The sequence below is a fragment of the Uloborus diversus genome, chromosome 2 (genome assembly GCF_026930045.1).
Source record: "Uloborus diversus isolate 005 chromosome 2, Udiv.v.3.1, whole genome shotgun sequence".
NCBI classification, from domain to species: Eukaryota; Metazoa; Arthropoda; class Arachnida; order Araneae; family Uloboridae; genus Uloborus; species Uloborus diversus.
The window spans coordinates 153,959,570-153,979,578 of record NC_072732.1 but is presented as its reverse complement, the minus strand read 5'-3'; the positions used below and the strand labels follow the sequence as shown (position 1 = coordinate 153,979,578).

The following is a 20,009-nucleotide window of genomic DNA, read 5'->3' as shown; positions in this document are numbered from 1 at the left end:
TGGTGTATAGCAGCACCTACCAGGGCAGCTACTACTGTCTCTTGCACCAAAATATAGGAGAGGTTTATCTAACCTTAGTACAGGTTATCTCCAAATTTTTAATTTGGTACTTAATACATCTCTTTGCTTCTCACTGTCTCATTTATAGACCTGCTGCTCTGGAGAGGAAAGTGTAAGATCATTAAACTTTAAAAAAATTGACTTTTTTCATTGTCATCTTCAAATATTAATAAAGCCTACATAATTGTTTGGAATCCTGTCGAACTCCCAGAATGTATTTTTTATGTTGCCTAATCTTCCTTCACCAACAGTTTAGTTTCAAAAATCACCACAGGTGTGGCATTTGAATAGCGTTTACAGGTTCGGTGTGGTGATTTCAAAAAATTAAGGACACAATTTTGATAAAATTTTAGAACATTTTTAGGACATCAAAAATCAAGGGTTTTTTTTTTTTTTTTTTTCAACTTAAATGTAATTCATACGCTTGCTTTTCGTAGTGGATGTGAAACGTTTCAAATTCCATTTTGAAAACTGGGAGCCGGATTCTTCAACACAGTGACACATTTTGAACTATATACCACATACCAGTAAGATAAATGTATGTCCCAATTGCTTCTTTACTTCCCTTGTTGTTGTTTCATCAAAATGAATTATAAAGAAAAAATGATGTGAATGCGACGAAGAAATATCCTTAATAAGGAGAGGTTTAAAGTAAAGTGCAAGTCCAAAATTTATTATGCAGTGAAATTTTATCACATAATTTGAAAAATCTTGAAAAATATCCCTGTAAAGAACAAGTAAATCATTTAAAAATGCAAATGAATAATTTTTTTATGACAACTAAAACTAAGAAAACCTCTGCTTCCGAAATTTTATCCCCGAGTGAATTTAGAACAAAAGCTTTGGATAGCTGCATCATAATAAATTCGTTTTCAGTAGAAGACGAAGAACAAGGAATGAAAAATACAACTTGATTTTTCAAGCCACTTGTCAATCTCTTTTGTTTCGCGCTTCAGCATGAGACAATACGTGCCTAAATTCTTAATGATTAATGTTGGAAAAAATAACGTACACACAGAAAAAATGCTTTAAATTCATCCTTTTCTGCACGGCACCATGTGCTAATCTTGCATCCATTTCTGTCTGGTTTTTCAAACCACAAAGCAGAGAATTTTGTTTCCCGTGGCATTCTAATAAAACAAATTACTATTTACATTTTTAAAACAAAAGGTTAGTGACTAAATTTAAAAATTATATATGCAATGAATAATTCAACTTCACTGAATAAAAAAAAAAAAACAAAGGAAACTGGCCAGGCAGCGATGGGACTGAAAAGTTGGGGAGCAAAAAAAAAAAAAAAAAGAAAGAAAAATAAGTACAAAATTTTGCAAAGGCATATGAGTGGTAATTGATGCAAATTTAACAGCATAACTCACGGTTTTCCTAAGATTTTGATGAATTATGTACACAATAAGTTTCCCCAGAGAAATACATAGCCATGAATTAGACTTACATTATTTACCCCAAAGTATTTTAAGATGTCACAAACACTTGGTAATAATTTAATTAAGCAAGTATGGCTAGTTTTAGTTAAACAATTGGTTTACTAATATCTAAACAATGAATACAGAAACTAAAAGTTACTGCTTGGGCTAAATAATGTTTCGTAAACAGATCTATATTACGAAGTAAAAAAAATAATTATAATTTGAAAGTTAGACACTTCTGCTTTTTTTCAAAAAAAATTTCTAGTTTTGATTCCTGAATTGGAAAATAAAAGAAAAAGTGAACCATAAAAAGTGAGGAAGTGGTTGTCCCCCCCCCCCCCGAATAGCCACCACTGCTTTGTACTGTAAGAACAAACCAATGCTCAAACAACACACAAGATAAGCCACGTAAAAATTAAAATTAATATTACTTCCCACCTAGGGACAAATCATTTAAATTTTCCTCTAAATAAATTGGGTTCTAACTCAACAAATCGCATTTACTTTATTTCAATTAGCTATAATACCTTTCACCCTCCCCCCCCCCCCCCCTCTCTGTCACTGAACTGCAAATTGAGAGAAGGAGAGAATACTTCCCCCTCCCTGTTTCACATATTTTTCATTTCTTTTCAAAGGCAAAATGAAAAAAAAAATTAAAAACATCAGATCATATTCCTTTCCCCTAACTCTTTTTTTTTTTTTTTGCTAAATTTGCTGCACAACTGTTTTTATTTTCTTTATTATTTTTATATATTTTGTTTCAAAAGAAGAATGATTACAAGAGTTACAAAGTATAGTAAAATAAACTGCTTTATATTGAGCATGTGTTTTGGTTAACTTAAAGCCCTCGATCCGTCTCGGATCGAGGGCTTTAGGTTAACTGCCCTCCCCTTCACCAGAAAAAAAAACCAGCAGCAGCATCGGTTCTTCTCTGTTACTTTTTTAGAGGCAATGTCTTAGGATCTACATAGTTTATTTTATTCTAAAATACAGGCATATCATCAAGAAAAGTTTCGTTTTCAGGTTGAATTTTATTTTTCGGCATAAATAGGGAATAAATAGTGAAATTTTTAGGAATTTTAGGGCAAAACTCGAAATTTTAGGACAAAATTTGAAATTTTAGGATTTTTAGGACAACTCTTACCCCTGCGTTTGTTTCCATTTACCGCAATCAGCCTAGTCTGAAACTAGGAGTTCCGCCCTTGGGAGAACCTGGATCGAAATTAGAGTCATATAAATTTTATAAGTTTTGTGGGGGATGGGGTCAGGTGACCAAACTAACAAAACAAGCCTTGGCTCTCGACGGCCCTAAATAGTTCTTAAGAGTTTGAAAATGTCCTATCTGTCGTTTTCGAGCAAGCGGAGGAATTCTGGGTACCTGGGATAACTTACAAAGCCTCCTAATGAGACTTCATAAAAGCAGACAAAATAAAACAAATTGAAGTCAAGCTTTTAGAGTGAGATCCTGATGGGTTTGAATGAGCTCATATGCGTGGATATAATCTATTCTCATCATCATTATTCTTGTCTACTTGGTCGGATCACATAGGAGAGAGTGTTGTATGTACATTGGGACACTTTTCATACTTTAACTTTTAACGTCAATTATTTGAATGAAATTTAAAATCTAAAAGTCAGATTAAAGTACCCCCAACATACTTCTATGCAATATATATATTTTTTAATTCAGATAGCTTGAAAATAAAATATTGCCAGCCATTTAAAGTAAAAGTTCCAAGCTGTTCCAAGGTACAACATCCTATTGTACCTTGGGACACATCCTGTTGTATTAAGGAAAAGTTTTCATGATTCAGAAAACAGCCATATACTTAAACCAATTTTGCACCAGAAAAAAAAATATTTTTTCCAAGGCAGTGAATTAAATTATGAATAATTAATTATGAATTATTACCTAACATTAAATGTGTTTAAAGACTACATAAGATTAGAACATTGTTCCATGTTCCAAAACATATCTTAATTATTAAAAACTATGCATATGTTGTACCTTGGAACGTGTCCTAAGGTACTAAATTTTTGCTGTCCCAAGATACAATCACCACACACATTATTTAGTTAAGGAAACACTAAAATGATGGTCAATCGGGATACACAATCATTATTTTCTCATAAGCAAAATATTTAAAGTACTACTCTTTTATAACAAAAAAAATTCAGTTGATTAAATTTACAAAGGCAGAAAATGAATTAAAAATGAAGAAAATATTTACTTTGGAATCATAAAATTTTCTTTCTCTCACAAAATCGTCAATTTTACTCATTTGAAGCTGATTTTTACTATGGCACCATCTAGTGGTGAAGGTTACTATTGGAGATTACAAAAACATGGCTGCTAAAAATAAATTCTTAGAAAACAGCAGTGTCCCAAGGTACAACACTCTCCCCTAGCCTTAAGTCTTGTTCTCCATCCTCCAAAGCCGCCTCTCTCTTGCCAAGTTCCAGCCAGGCCATCCAAACGTATTTCTCTCTTCATCAGCCGTACATCACCATGTAAGACCAGGCCTCCCGCGTTTTCTCTCCCCCCCCCCCCCCCCCCTTCCTCCGGTCATCAGAAGGAAAGAATGCTAAGTTGAGGAACTCAGTGGTAGGCATTCTTAAAATATGTTCAATCCAGATTCATCTTCTAATTTCTTCCGAGATAGATCTTGTTTTAGTCTTTTACCGAACAAACAATAGAGTGGGAAATTCTTTTTAGAAAAATCTCTATAAAATTCTGCAAGTCTGCATAAAGCAGCCCGAAAGTTTCTGAAATCTAACAGAAGAATTGATCAAAATGAGATTAACACGTTGACGCTGTTCTGTTTCTTGTAGGTAAGTGGTAACGTGGACCTGCACCTTTTCATGTTCCTTCCCTTCGGTTTGCTCTTGGGCCATGTGAACAGTGCCATTAACCCCCTGCTCTACTGCTGGGTGAACAAGAGGTTTCGAAAATGCGTAGCGCTAACGTTTCGATGTGGGAAACCAAGAGATGCTGTTTGGGACAGAAGAGACATATTTCAGTGCCAAGTGAGTAGTACAACAGAACATTCATCATCCGACTATCGATTAACCGAAGTTTCACTTAACCGAAAGCAAACACGAATTTAAATCTATATGATATATGCCAACTCTCTGCTTCAACTTTCACTTTGAACTATACTCGCCTGCAACCTTTCTTGGCAGTGGAGAAATAAGCCGAGACCAAGCGAAGGAAGTAGTCCCCAGCGCGGTGGCCGAATTTTGGGTGAAAAGCAGTACTTTGCTTTAGAAATTGAATTGTTAGTTTGTTAAACCCACGTTTTTTGTTATAATTTCTGTGTATTGATAAATGTTTTCATTTATACGAGCAGTGCAGCGCGGAGTATTACATCCATTTGAATCGAACGCGCCAGCTAATAACAGCTCACATACAGTTGGCGATCCCCTCTAATTCGCCAAGTAGGTAGCTAGAAAGTGTGACGCTTTATGCGTTAACTCGGTTTATCAAGAGCCGCTATATAAGACCTATATAGTGGCTATTAGTCTATATAGATATAAGTCCGTATAGGGGCCTCGCGCGTCCAGCGCTGTGTGACGTCATTGCGAAGAAATTTTGCAAACAAGTATAGTGAACCTTTAGTATGATCTGCAATCCAGAAGAATCGGTTATTTGAATACAGTGGAGTCTCTATTTAAGCGAGGGGTGTCTCCCAAGACCCCTCGCATAAGTCGAAACTTCGCGTTGTAAAAAAGGATATGTATACAACGTTTCGATAAATATGCAAAATTATTTTAGACACTTGTAAACACCCCTAAACTGTTTGAAACCGTCCCTTAAGTATGTGTCAACGTCCCACACATAAAGAACCAAATTTATACTGTATTTTGAAGAAAGAAAAAAAACTACGTTATTGAACATAAAGTAGTGTCATGATGAACGAAATCATTGATCAATTGAGGGAGGAGGGGAGGACATAAATTACAAGTACTGTAGACACAGTATGCTAAATAATGAAATGCAGCACAATAAAACTACTATACAGTAGGCAAATTAATAACTACAAAAATGAAGGTGGTGATGATTAGTGCTCTGCGCATGATCAAGTCGTTACCCGTATTCTCCTGCATGTCGAGGATCCTCATCCTCACCTTTCCTTTAGCTGATATACCAAAGATAAAGCTATATGGTCTTTGGTCATACTATCTCTTCCCTAGCTTTCGATGAAGCAGCGCGTTTAGGTGTCATTATACAGGCGTCTCTCCTATCACACGGTACTTCTACAACACGGTTTCGATATCACACGGTACCAAATTTGCGAGTGTTATAACACGGCTTCGATATTACACAGTACAAAACTTGAATTTAATGCTTCATGGTTTTGATACAACACGAATGTTATATTTATAAAAAATGGAATTTCATTTTTATTTAATACATTCTGTTAATTTTTGCAAGTAACTCCAATACTTTACTTTGTTTTTATGAAACTTGGTTTTGATACAACACGGTGCACAGCCCTTGATTTACATTATTTCTAAGTCTCGTGTAACACGTTCGATATAACACGAAACACGGTTTCGATATAACACGATACATTTTAACTTGATTTTTCTCATGCACATAAATAATTAGTATTAAAAATGAGTAAAAATGTTAGTTTTAAGAAAGTCTCGTATAACACGGTTTCGATACTACACGGAACGAATTAACCGTTTTATACAAGGGACACCTGTATTTCATCAACTTTCATGTTTGGAATGGAAAAAATGAATGAAAAAAAGGAGGAAAGTCTATTTAGAAAACCAATATTTAATAGCCAATAACAAAGATGGCACTTACGCCCCACGATTCCATTCTGAAAATTTTCGCGTTGCCGGCAAGGAATTCACATTAGCTCTGAAATTTCTATACCTCGTGAAAAATTCGCGTAATAGCCATTTCGCGTTAGTCAAATCGCGTTGCAGCTCGATAATTTTTTTTAGACAGTCAATCTTCTACTTTAGTTGGTAAATTTAATTACATATTTGATCAACCCTTTTCGTACATCAGAACATCGACAAAGTAGAAGAACATGATTCAAAGTTAAATGGTGAAATATTTACTCTGCTTTTAGCTCCACCTATCCGGTATTATTTTAACTATGTATTACCATATCTAGTATATTCCAGTAAGGAAAAAAGTACCGCCGAAGATTAAAGCATTTGGTAATACAGGCAATTTTAAAAAATTGATACTCGTAATATTTAGTTGTAAGTTAAAAATTATTTTTGTTACTATAAAATGATAAAATTATTGTTATTAACCTTTTAAATATTACACTACTCGACATTGAAAATGTAACAGCAAGAAGGAGTCTTCAGAAATGTATGCACATTTTAGAGAAGACGTACATCACTGAGTTATGTAAATGAAGTGAAATGCGCAGCTCTGCGACGCACGTGAAGTAAGATATAAGGGAAGGAACTTGCAGAATGGGCATTATTCGTGTCGGTATTTCTGACTGGAGAATTATCGAAGAAATTTTGTTTTTGTTTTGGAGGATACGTGTAACACGAGAGAATGCCAGGCCGACGTCAACGAATGCACTTCCAGCAGATAGATGATTTAACGAGGGGTATGGTGACCGGACAGAGAAGGGGAGATTGGTCCGTACGTCAAATCGCAGCTGATACCCACGTGGATGCGAGCACGGTGCATCGGCTGTGCCGAAGATGGTTGGAACAACGAAATGTGGTAGGATTGAGGGGTGCAGGGGGAGCCAGAGTGACGTCAGAATGCGTGGATCGACGCATCCACCGACAAACTGTAGCAGACCCACAAGTCACTTGTTTCTCACTTCTGCAGCAGGTGCAAGATACCCTGAATGTTCCCGTGTCAACCAGAACCATTTCCCGTCGTTTGGTCGCACGTGGTCTGCAATCACGGCGTCCGCTAAGAAGACTGTCATTGACCCCACAACATAGACAGCAACGTTTAGTATGGTGCCGAACTAGAACGACGTGGATGACATAATGGCAAAAATGTCCCGTTCTCAGATGAATCCCGCTTCTGTTTATCCAGTGATAGTCGGCGCATATGTGTGTGGCGTCAACGTGGAGACAGATCTAATTTGGCAATAACTGTGGAACGTCCCACCGCACGACAACGTGTCATAATGGTTTGGGGCACAATTGCGTACATTTCCATATCACCATAGTTCGTATTCAGGGCACTATGACGGCCCAACGATACTTGGATAATGTGCTGCGGCCGGTGGCAATTTCTTACCTTCAAGGGCTACCTAATGCAATTTTTCAGCAGGATAACGTCCGACCACACAGTGCTCGAACTGCCAACAAGCTCTCCAATGCACACAGATGCTTCCCTGGCCACCATACTCTCCTGACCTGTCATCAATCGAACATGTGTGGGATGTGATTGGACGCCGTTTGCAGGCTCTGGTCCCTGCCTCGTTCAGAAGACGAACTGTGGCAAATGGTTGAAAGGGAATGGAGAGCATTCCTCTGGACACCATCCGCACCCTTATTGACCCTATGCCTAGACGTGTTTCTTCGTGTATCGCTGTCCGCCGTGGTCCTACATCCTACTGAGTTGATGCCGTTCTCGCTATGTATTCTGCCAATCATTTTAAAAATTAAGATTATTTATTATTCCTTGCTGTCTATGTCTTTTTTAAAAATTTCATCACTTTCTGACCACTCCTTCTTTGGTGTTGCATTTTCAATGTCGAACAGTGTATTTCAGACCTCCTAATATTCAATGCAGCATTAATGTAGTTAATATTAAGCTTATTTGTATTTTAAATAAATTATGCAATTAGTCAAGTACATTATGGGCAAAGTGGATAGGGCAAAGTGAAATAGTTTGTTTCATTTATTAACTCAATCATTTAATATAAATCACTTACGTTTTCATTCATTAATTAATTCCTTTACATTCCTCAATGTAGTAAGTCATGCACTTATTTATTCATTCACTTATTTTCTTATTCGTTCATTCTTTTACTCGCTCATTTATTTTTCTTCATACATTAATTGATTCATTTATCTAATTATTCGTTTATTGTTTCATTATCTTTTCAGTTATTCATTCAACCTTTTATTTACCGATTCTTTTGATCAAAAATATGTTTTATAATCGAATAGAAAATATTTTATTTAAAAAATATTTTATTTTTAACTTTACCCCATAAAAAAATGAAAAAAAATTTTTTTTTTTTTTTTCAAGACTTACATTTTTGTCAAAAATAAAAAATACTATTTTAACGCAAGTTTTAAAATACAATGTTCTTTCTTCATGTACTGTAATTTTCAAATCAACTATCCGATTTGTTCATTAAAAAAAAAACCTCAATCATCTTAACCATTTCACTTTGCCCCACATTCCTCTATTCGCAACTCCAGCGCTCGAATACGCTACCTTGCGGTGATTTACAAAACTGCCGAAAAACTAAAACATTGCCACGTTGCGTTCCATGTGTGTCGACGTAAACACAGGCAGTTTGTTAGGAGTATTTATAAACGCATTCGATGTGTCTTAGATTGCTTTCAGCAACAGAAATTGTTTCGTCTCTTAATGGTATTCTCGATCTTCTCAAAATAATGTTAGTTTTCATTATTTCCCTCTAAAAAGTGTGATGATTGTCGTAAATGGCGAAAGACAAGAAAACTCTGGGTTAACAAACTTCGCATTTGCTCTGTTCGATGCATTGTTTGTTCGATGCTTTTTTTTTTTTTTTTTTTTTGAAAGAGGATAACGGTATACCAGGTAAGTTTTTTTTAAATTGTTTTGTGTGAATTTGTAAGAATATGGGTTTTTTTTAATCTTAAGTTCGAAAGAAGGATTTGATAACATTAGCAAAAGAATTAGAGCTTTCATCTCCGCCTAGTTTAAAAATAATTAATTTAACCAACATAATTTTACTGCAGCATTTAGTTGGAATGGGCAGTATGCAAAATATTTTCTTGAATATATGTATTATCGTAGGAAGAAATGAAAAATATTTAACGCTGAGAATTTTCTTCGCCAAAATAGTGGGATTATAGTTTAGGGTTATCACGAGTGGAATAAAATGGTAGAAAGATTAACAGAATTCGATAAGCTTAAAGAAATAATGTTAGATCAATTGAAAAGAAAACTCCGTGAGAGATATCCGTGAGTATGTTGTTGATGATTTGTATGGCATGACATAATTAAATCATAACGCAGAAATTAGAAAATTTGGCAATTTGAGAAAAATAACTCTGCTACAAATGCAAAACAATTAGCGCTAGCCAAGCGAGGCAAAGAAGTATCATCTTCTTTTGATAATGATTCGTAATGTCATATTAAATTTTCTAGCATTAATTGTTATTCTTGTCAGGCTACAATTATTATTTAGTTTTATCAAGAATTGATAAATATTGAATTCAACATCGTGTAAATGGCTGCTTAGAACTACGAACTACGTAATTTGCATAAATTTTTGACGTTTAATAATGCTTCTTGAATTCTCATTTCTTTCTATGTGGGCCAGAACATCCACAAGACTTTGAAAATGAATTTAAAAAGAATAAAGCGAAAAAATCATGCATACGAACAAAATTTTCTAGGCTTATTAGCATTTTCTTCGTTACCACGTGCGTTTGTTTTATCTTTTTCGTCCGCCATTAGAAAGTGGCTACAGTGCCCCCTATAGTTCGTTGGAGTTGCGAATCGGTATTCAAATGCTTACATATTATGAGGAAATTTATTGAGGGAAAATATCGCCATATATAAATAAATTAGATCACTAAAAAACGTGAAAAGTTCCACAAACTTTTAAATTATTTGCTAAAAAATAAATGTTAAAAAAAGGGCATTCAGTAACATAAAAAATTACATTAAAATGAAAAATAAAAATTTGTTGGAAAATTAAATTAAGCTATTTAAGAGCTAAGTAATCCGCCAAATCTAAATTAAACAGTATTAGGAAGCACCCACGTTACTGTAATGTGTAATTCAGCCAAAGATCAATTAAAGTGTAAAATAATTCGCCAAATAAATGCATCAATTAATTAAAAAACAGTAAAAGTTCCATCAAAATGTTAGAAGAACAAACATTGACGGCAGTAATTTTAGCAATAGAAAAAGTTTTCGTCAATTTCGCATGTTCGGCGCCGAGATAATTCCCCCACGATTGTAACGTGGGTATTAAATGGCAAGAAAAATAATGCTGCCAAATTGTTGTCAAATTTTGTGACGCCAAAAGATTACATACGTATAGTATGTGCGTCACGATGCATTTCAAATCTTGACGATTATTTTTCATTTTATTTGTTGTCCCTATATTTGGTTTTTTGGTTTCAATAAAATAAAGCTTTTATTGTTGTCAAACATAGTTTGTTCAGCGGATTTTTTTACATTTTACTGAAACTTTTAATGTCGTTTCGTGGCTCAATTCATTTACTGGGAGGAGTATTTTTACTTTTAACAAATATATATGTAATAAAACTATATGTAATAAAACTTTGAATGCTTTTCGATGATCTAATTTATTTATTTGTCGAAACAATATGTTATTTTGTCTTTCTCGTGGATTTTTAATCAAAACAAAGTAAAATAATATGGCAAATGAAACTAGTTGGACTGTGCGTTAATCAGGTTCTGCGTAATCCCTAAAATTGCAAATAGTATTTATTCACTTTTATTTAATAAGACATAATGTGCTTCAGGGATAAATTTGTACATTTCGCCAGAAGTGAATGCCAATGAGAAATAGTTGAATCCCGGATTGGGACCAGCATTAATTAAAAAGGGAATTTATTTTCCCTGAAAAAAAAAAAAAAAATACGGTACACCGTTCTGACATCAATTCCCTCTGTACTACACATCGGTTAACCATATCAATGAAATTTTACGTTAAAGATTGAAAAAGCATCACTTTGTACAGCAGAATTAATACGTTAACTAATATAAACAAAGGATTTTTTCAGGTTATACTACAACGCTTTCTGACGGGCAAGCCGGCGCCTTTGATCTTTTATATAATGACTGAGCCTGATAAGATGCGTATCAAGTGAAGCATTGGTTATACTATAAGGACTATTATGTTCAAAAAAAAAAAAAGTTAACTGATAAATCTTTTCAAACTATTGAAGTTTAATTCGCAACTCCAGCGCTCGAATACGCTACCTTGCGGTGATTTATAAAACTGCCGGGAAAACTAAAACATTGACACGTTGCATTCCACGTATGTCTGCTGACGTAAACACAGGCAGTTTGTTCTGAGTATTTATTAACGCAATCGATGTGTCTTAGTTTGCTTTCAGCTACAGAAATTAATTCGTCCCTTAATAGTATTCTCGAGCTTCTCAAAATAATGTTAGTTTTCATTATTTCCTTCTAAAATATGAGTTGATTTGAGAAATGGTGAAAGCGAAAATTCTGGATTAACAAACTTGGATTAACGTTATACAAGGTAAAAAATTTTATTGTTTTGTATGAATTTGTAAGAATATGGGGTTTTTTTTTAAATCTTAAATTAATTAAACTAACCATATTTTACAGCAGCATTTAGTTGGAATGGACAGTATGCAAAATATTTTCTTGAATATATTATCGTAGAACAAAATGAAAAATGTTTAACCGAGAAAGAATTTACTTTATTCTTTTTATTCTCAACTGAAAGGTTTCGCCAAATTTGTTTAGGGTTATAGTTTTAGTATTGTGCGAGCAAAGTAGTCTTGGCGAGATTTCGCGTTTTAGTTAAACCATTTTTAATTTTTATCATGAGTGGAATAAAATGGTAGTAAGATTACAGAATTCGATAAGTAAAAAGAAATAATGGTCAACCAAACTGAAAAGAAAACTACCACCATATATCCGTGAGAATTTTGTTGATGATTTGCATAACATGACATAATTAAATCGTAACTCAGAAATTAGAAAAATCGAAACAGAAAAATTTTAAATTAACCGATTCGGGAATTCGAGAGAAATAACTCAGCTACAATTGCAAAATAATAAGCGCTAGCCAAGCAAGGCAAAAAAGTATCATCTTCTTTCGATAATAACTTGTAATGTCATATTGAATTTTCTAGCATTAATTGTTATTCTTGTCAGGCCACAATTATTATTTAGTTTTATCAAGAATTGATAAATATCGAATTCAACATCGTGGAAATAGCTGCTTAGAACTACGAAATTTGCATTAATCTTTGACGTTTAGTAATGCTTCTTGAATTCTCATTTCTTTCTACGTGGGCCAGAATATCCACAAGACTTTGAAAATTAATGTAAAAAGAATAAAGCGAAAAAATCATACATACGAACAAAAATCACTACACTTTTAGCATTTTCTTCGTTACCACATGCGTTTGTTTTAGTTTTTTTCGTCCGCCATTAGACAGTGACTGCAGTGCCCCCTATAGTTCGTTGTAGTTGCGAATAAGTAAAGAAATGCTTTCGTTTTTGTCAAAAAATTAAACCTGAAAGTAATTAGATGATTCACTTATTAAAATTGAGGTGAATAATGAGTTTGCTTTGCCAATAACGGTTATTGACAATGCATCAGTATAAGAGTTTCTTCTTTGTCAACCCAAACATAAACGAGATCGTTCAAGGTTAAGCGCCTTGTTATCAAAGTCAGTACAGTAAAATATTCAATTATCATTTTGAAAAGCTAATTTTCCTTCCTTTATTCTTTTTACTAGGAATATCCAATGACGATTGCAGCAAGTTTGCGATCTTCATCTCTAGTATGGAAAAAATCCTTGAAGAAGGTCGATTCTCACAACCACCAAAGAGCCGATTTGAAGAATGCAAGAGAACTGCCAACAAGTGGTACCATAGATTCTGGGTGTTCGAAATAGATGCTATCCAAATGTCTTGGAAATATAGTCAAAAATAATTAAATGTGATGCATTCGAAAAGAGTGGATATTATGCACATAATGATTCACTGCCCCTCTCGTTAAACCACTGAAATAATTTTCATCGAATCTTCAAATATTTGTTCTTAACTTATTTTGTGTTTGATTGAAAAATCAAAAAATGTAATAGCACCAAAACAGCAACGATAGTCATTATCACTGCCATTAAATGTGTAAAAGTTTGACGAGTTTTTAAACTTAAGCTATATCGCTGTATTCCGCAGCAATATAGCAAGGAACAACTAAATTCAATTAGTTAGTGTTTAGATAAAATACTTCATCTTATTACTCTTTGAATCGCAGCATACGAAAAGCAAAATTCTAACTCCAGAAAAAAGTTTCATACCCGATTATTTCTTTAAAAAAACAAACAATTGCAAAAATCGTGGAAGATTGTGTGTGGATCCGAGTGACTGACCCATTTGTCCCTCCCCTCCCACTAGTAACGCTACTCGATCCCCAACTTTGAAACGTTCAGTAACATTTTCTTTTTCAATTAAAATTTGTACATTTTGGCATTCAGAATCGTCAACAAGTAAGTTCAAAAGACTGTTTTAAATCAAATGTCATTTGTGCTTATTTAAATAAAACTTATCTTATATCTTTAAACGAGCAATTCTTGTGGGTATGTATATATTTCGTATCTCGGAAACGGCTCTAACGATTTGGATAAAATTTCGGATTTAATTGTAGTTTAGCATTCTAAGTTCATCTACATCAGTGTTATTCGGAACTCCAGCGCTCGAATACGCTACCTTGCGGTGATTTACAAAACTGCAAATGAAACTAAAACATTGCCACGTTGCGTTCCACGTGTGTCTGTTGACGTAAACACAGGCAGTTTGTTCTGAGTATTTATTAACGCAATCGATGTGTCTTAGTTTGCTTTCAGCTACAGAAATTAATTCGTCCCTTAGTAGTATTCTCGAGCTTCCCAAAATAATGTTAGTTTTCATTATTTCCTTAATAATTGGTGAAAGCGAAAATTCTGGATTAACAAACTTGGATAACGTTATACAAGGTAAAAAATTTTATTGTTTTGTATGAATTTGTAAGAATATGGGGTTTTTTTTAATCTTAAATTAATTAAACTTACCATATTTTACAGCAGCATTTAGTTGGAATGGACAGTATGCAAAATATTTTCTTGAATATATTATCGTAGAACAAAATGAATAACCGAGAAAGAATTTACTTTATTCCTTTTATTCTCAGCTGAAAGGTTTCGCCAAATTTGTTTAGGGTTATAGTTTTAGTATAGTGCGAGCAAAGTAGCCTTGGCGAGATTTCGCGTTTTTAGTTAAACCATTTTTAATTTTTATCATGAGTGGAATAAAATGGTAGTAAGATTACAGAATTCGATAAGTGAAAAGAAATAATGGTCAATCAACTGAAAAGAAAACTACCACCATATATCCGTGAGAATTTTGTTGATGATTTGCATAACATGACACAATTAAATCGTAACTCAGAAATTAGAAAAATCGAAACAGAAAATTTTTAAATTAACCGATTCGGGAATTCGAGAGAAATAACTCAGCTACAAATGGAAAACAATAAGCGCTAGCCAAGCAAGGCAAAAAAGTATCATCTTCTTTCGATAACAATTTGTAATGTCATATTGAATTTTCTAGCATTAATTGTTATTCTTGTCAGGCCACAATTATTATTTAGTTTTATCAAGGATTGATAAATATCGAATTCAACATCGTGGAAATAGCTGCTTAGAACCACGAACTACGTAGTTTGCATTAATCTTTGACGTTTAGTAATGCTTCTTGAATTCTCATTTCTTTCTACGTGGGCCAGAATATCCACAAGACTTTGAAAATTAATTTAAAAAGAATAAAGCGAAAAAATCATACGTACGAACAAAAATCACAACCCTTTTAGCATTTTCTTCGTTACCATGTGCGTTTGTTTTAGTTTTTAAGTCCGCCATTAGACAGTGACTTCAGTGCCCCCTATAGTTCGTTGGAGTTGCGAATTTCTGTAAAAACGCGATTTTTTACAAAAAAGAGTTTTTTAATATAAAGTCTAATTGAGTTCAGCCCTGGAAAAAATTGTGAATTGATACATCAGGCAGACGATTTGCAACCATAACAATAAATAAAAATTTGTCCCTTCTCGCTTTAAAATTTTAAACTTGCTTAGGGTTGCCAGGTTTGGCTGATATTAGCCACTTTGGCTAATTTCAATTGCACTTGGCTAAAAACAAATTCAAAAGCATTATGTAAGTCGATGTAAAGTTTTTTTTTATTTTTTTTAAGCAAAACTATTGCTTGACCGTCTTATTTTATTTTATTTATTTATCTTTTTTTTTTAACGTTTCAAATAATTTTATATGTTTTTTAAATCACGCATCTAAATTTTATTTCGAAAAAAATGTCTTGAGACTATTTATATTTTGTTAAGACTGTTGTTGTTATAATTTGTTGGTGTGGTTTGTGGATTATCAGTTTTTATGGACAGCATGCTGTATGTAGCATTTTCTGGCGTAAAGTGACCAACTACACTAAAAGTACTTATTCCAAGTGAAAATCTCGATTGGGATAAAATCGTGAATCGCAACATAGTATGGAAATAAGTATTGGGTTAAAACCGATTTAACCATAGTAAAATTGGCTCCAAGTTCAAAATCTTAAATTATGACAGGAAAATTGTATAGTGGAAACACAAATGTAACAGTTTAAAACAAAATGTTGATTTAATTGCATTCATAATCTTTGTTTGGTACTTTAGTGTTATAAGATGGTCGCGGCGCATTTTCAATCCTAGCAATGTTTTCATATTTATTTTCGCAATGTTTGGTCTTAGAAACTACTTTTTTGGCAATACCGTGCGTTAAATATGTATACGAAACCAGCGCAGAGCTTCCCTATGTGGATGACTGTGGGGGAGAGGAGGCCTATATTCAGTAGTAGACTTCTTATAGCTGAAATAATTATAATGCTGATGAAGTGATCACATGTATATCTCTCGGTTTTTCGGAAGCATACTCAACGACTGGCGAGAATCTTAATATTTCGTTAACGTGATGCGTTTCAAGTATATTTAAAAAGTATTGAACCTTAGAAAAACACGAGTTGACAAAAAAAAAAAAAACTTTTCAAGCCGAACGAGGCTCGATCGTCCAGGTACTGTAATTTTAAGTGAGGAAGTGAGAAGTAAAGCGATGTAAGCGAAAAATTTTTCGAGTTAACCAGTATAATTTAGCAGGACTCCTGCTAAATTATGCTGGAGAATCTGTCCTTTGCTTTGGGACAAAAGTAAAAAGATGGTACTAGTAGCCCTAGTAGGTGCTGCTAAATAGCATGATTTTGAAAAAAAAAACATTAAAAGCCTACCTAAAATCCGAACTTTAAATGTGTTTTACTGGAAATTTTAAAAAGTACACTTACATCATTTTGCTTCTCACTGCCTCAGATAATAGTCGCTTTTTCAAATCAGTTTTTCTTTCTTTCTTTCTTTCTTTTTTTGGAGGGGGGCAGGATATTTCTCTCCTTGTTTACATTTTGGTTTCATTTGAATGTTTAAATTCAGTTTTAAAATTGTAAAATGAATGAATTTAAAAGAACCCAACAAGACCAAATGGCAGCTAAAACGAAAAGGCACAGCCGCGTCAAACTTTTGGTTAAAATTCTTAAACTGGTGCCTGGACAAGCACTTTAATGTACTCCTCCCCCCCCCCCAAAAAAAAAAAACATCAGAATAATTAGTGAGTTTTCACAAATTTCAAATACTATGCATTAAAATATTACACACGTTACAACAGCAAAATCATGTTCACAGCTCTCAAAGCTTGATCACGAAGAGATGGCAGACGACTTAGAAAAGGAAACATCATTTGTATTATTTGTAATAGGTTGTTTTTTATTATTTTGTAATAGATAAGATCAGCGAGAACGTGCCTCTTATTCCTCGGCGCTTTCTGGCAGATTCTACCTGCTACAAATTATTTTTCCGTTTCAAGGTCATCCGCCATCTTTCCATGGTCAAACTTTAACTAAAATCAACAATTGTTTCAGCACAGAAATTTGAATGCATAGAAATGGGCCAATAAGGGAAGTAAAATATGTCAACTTTTGTAATGTACATCTAATACTGGAGATATATTTTTTAAAACCAGAAACATTTATCTACAGTTGTACCAAAAGAATAAAAAAGTATTTGTAAAATAGATGTGTTAAATGTGTTTCTTGTTAAAGTTTATATGCACTTCTACTTGTTATATTTGTACAAATTCTGCAATATTTGAGTAATCATTTAAGCATCAAAATACAAAATAAAGACTGGTTTTCTAAATATGAGTCTTTCTTTTTGAATCTTGATACATTCTTAAAAGATATTTTAAAACCAATGCAAAATAGATTTTAGTAGACCCAACTTGCTCTATTTGGAATAGCAAGAACCAATCGTATGATACTGCCTCAAGTTAAAAAGCGCCAAAATACAAACTACTATAATATATATTTTGGCCATCACGGACATTTCTGTTATATCATTCACATGAATACTCAACGAATACTACAGTGACATAGCAGGTTTGAAGGGAGGGGGGGGGGGGGGGGTAAAAGGGGCTTTCAAAACTATTTTTTTCGAGGGTCGAGGGATCTCTATCTGGATTGCTTCACAGGCATGGGGGGGGGGGGGGGGTACAATCTCTATGTCATGGCTCTTCAATGAGCTTTGATTACAGTTCAGAGTGGACATTGAACGAGATCAGGGATGGCCAACACGCGGCAAGCATAAAAGTAATTACGAGTGGCACGTGAAGACTTACTGAAAAAAAAAAATATTGTTTTAAGGAACTATGTAAAACTCTAAAATCTCGACTCATATTCAAAGGAAACCTTGAAAATCTTACTTATCATTAATTTGCATTTCAGACTGCTTGCGACACAGAACGACCAAAGATATACCAGCGAGATTTATTTGACAAAACACTGTACAAAGATCAAATGATTAAAATCATAGCCTCTTGTCTCTTGTGACATGTCTATGATGACAAAATCACTCGTTAAATCCAGCCGCCATTGTTGGCTATGGCTATAAGTGCTGCTACACACCTCAAGATAGAATCAAAGAGGTTTTCGTACTGGGGGTATAGCACCGGGTGGTGTATCACGGCCAGTCATTGTGCAGATATAGATCATGCGTTTTAGATTGGCGATTGATCGGGAGAAGAAGAAGGCCAAGGAATCAATTCAATCTGACTGCTAAAGAACTCTTGAATATTGCATTTGCAAGCCACGTGTGTTTGCACATCATACTGTTGGAATATGACTCATGGCACGCACACTGAATGTATGGGAGGAGAGCAGACACTAATACCTTAAAGGTGTAGCGCTGGCTGTTCAGTGTTCCGGCAATGCGTACTACAGGGGTGCGGCAATGAAATCAAATATCACCCCAAACCATGATACCGAGTGCAAGATCAGTACGACAATGCTACAGCAGCTCTCACCACGGTGTCTCCAAACTTGATTCCAATTATTGTGATGTTACAGGCAGAAGCGGCATTCGTCAGTAAACACAATGTCATTCCACACCATTTTGGAGGTGCAAATGTCTGTGGTTTCCAGTCATGGGTAAACGAAGCAATCGATGCCTTGCGGACATTCCACTTTGCTGCAAACGGCGTCAAATGGTACGAGAGGACACCAAATGATAATTCAACAAACTGAATCTGTTGTGATATGGCTGCGAGATCCATCTCTGCCATACGCACTCAGGTGAGTGTGATCGGCCCCGTCTCCCTCTCTCTCGATTCGTCATTTCCTCCCGCATCCATCGATAACAGATCCGCATCACAGTTGCTCAGTTTCGTCTATTACGTTGACCGATTTATCTGAAGGAAAATCCGCAATCCACATAAGCTACAATTCTTCCTCGATCGAATTCAGAAACTTGTTTTTAAGACACCCAATTTTTTCCCATGAGGAATAGGTAAACATTTAAGGGTGTATGGGTAACACACGAAAAAACAAAGGCGCTAATACTACTACGCCATATACTTCAAAGTGCCAATTTGTTTTCCTCTTATATAGCGCTTGCCGGTGGTGATGCAGGCATTTGCATGCATGATGTAAATTTCCCATGGTTCGTATGCTTCCTTCAGGGTATTGCATTTTGTGTGGCCAGCAGCGTAAATATAATGTCAAAATATGGTCAGTATAACAACTTCATCTATAAATTTAGTCGTGCGTCACATAGAGTAGAGAACATGAGTACGGAGGGTTCCAGAAAGTGTCTGAAGTGCAATATTGCAGGTACCTACCATAGCTTTGAATGAAAACTGACATGAGAGACAAGGAGCAGTTAAAACTTGTGTCATATAAATAACAAATAAATGGTAATTTCCACATGGTTGAAGAATTGTTTAAATTGTCCCAACCAATTTGTACTAGAACTTATCCACCAGGCTGTTTGTGCCTGTATGATAGTTAAGAATAGAATAAGGCAAAGGGACCTGGCACAGGCCCATTATTTCAATTTTCTAGAGGGGGCAAAAGGTTTGTGTTCAGCACATTTTATAGGAAGAAAAAAAACAACTAAGTATTCATATAAAAATGCCAAATTTCATTATGTTTCTAAAATCTAGATCGGGTGGGGGGGAGTTGATCCCACCGATCGCCCAAATTACAGGTCT

At 34.6% G+C, this 20,009-nt stretch overlaps 1 protein-coding gene across 1 annotated transcript in view; it reads left to right on the top strand.

Annotated features, from left to right (window-relative positions):
* The window catches only part of LOC129216605 (QRFP-like peptide receptor), a 34,683-nt gene extending 21,385 nt beyond the window's left edge, over positions 1–13,298 (top strand). Inside the window, exons 6-7 of the mRNA XM_054850821.1 lie at positions 4,320–4,514; positions 13,140–13,298. Of these exons, the coding sequence (XP_054706796.1) occupies positions 4,320–4,514; positions 13,140–13,298 (354 nt within the window). The remainder of the gene's footprint in view (positions 1–4,319; positions 4,515–13,139) is intronic.
* The last annotated feature ends 6,711 nt before the right edge of the window (positions 13,299–20,009 follow it).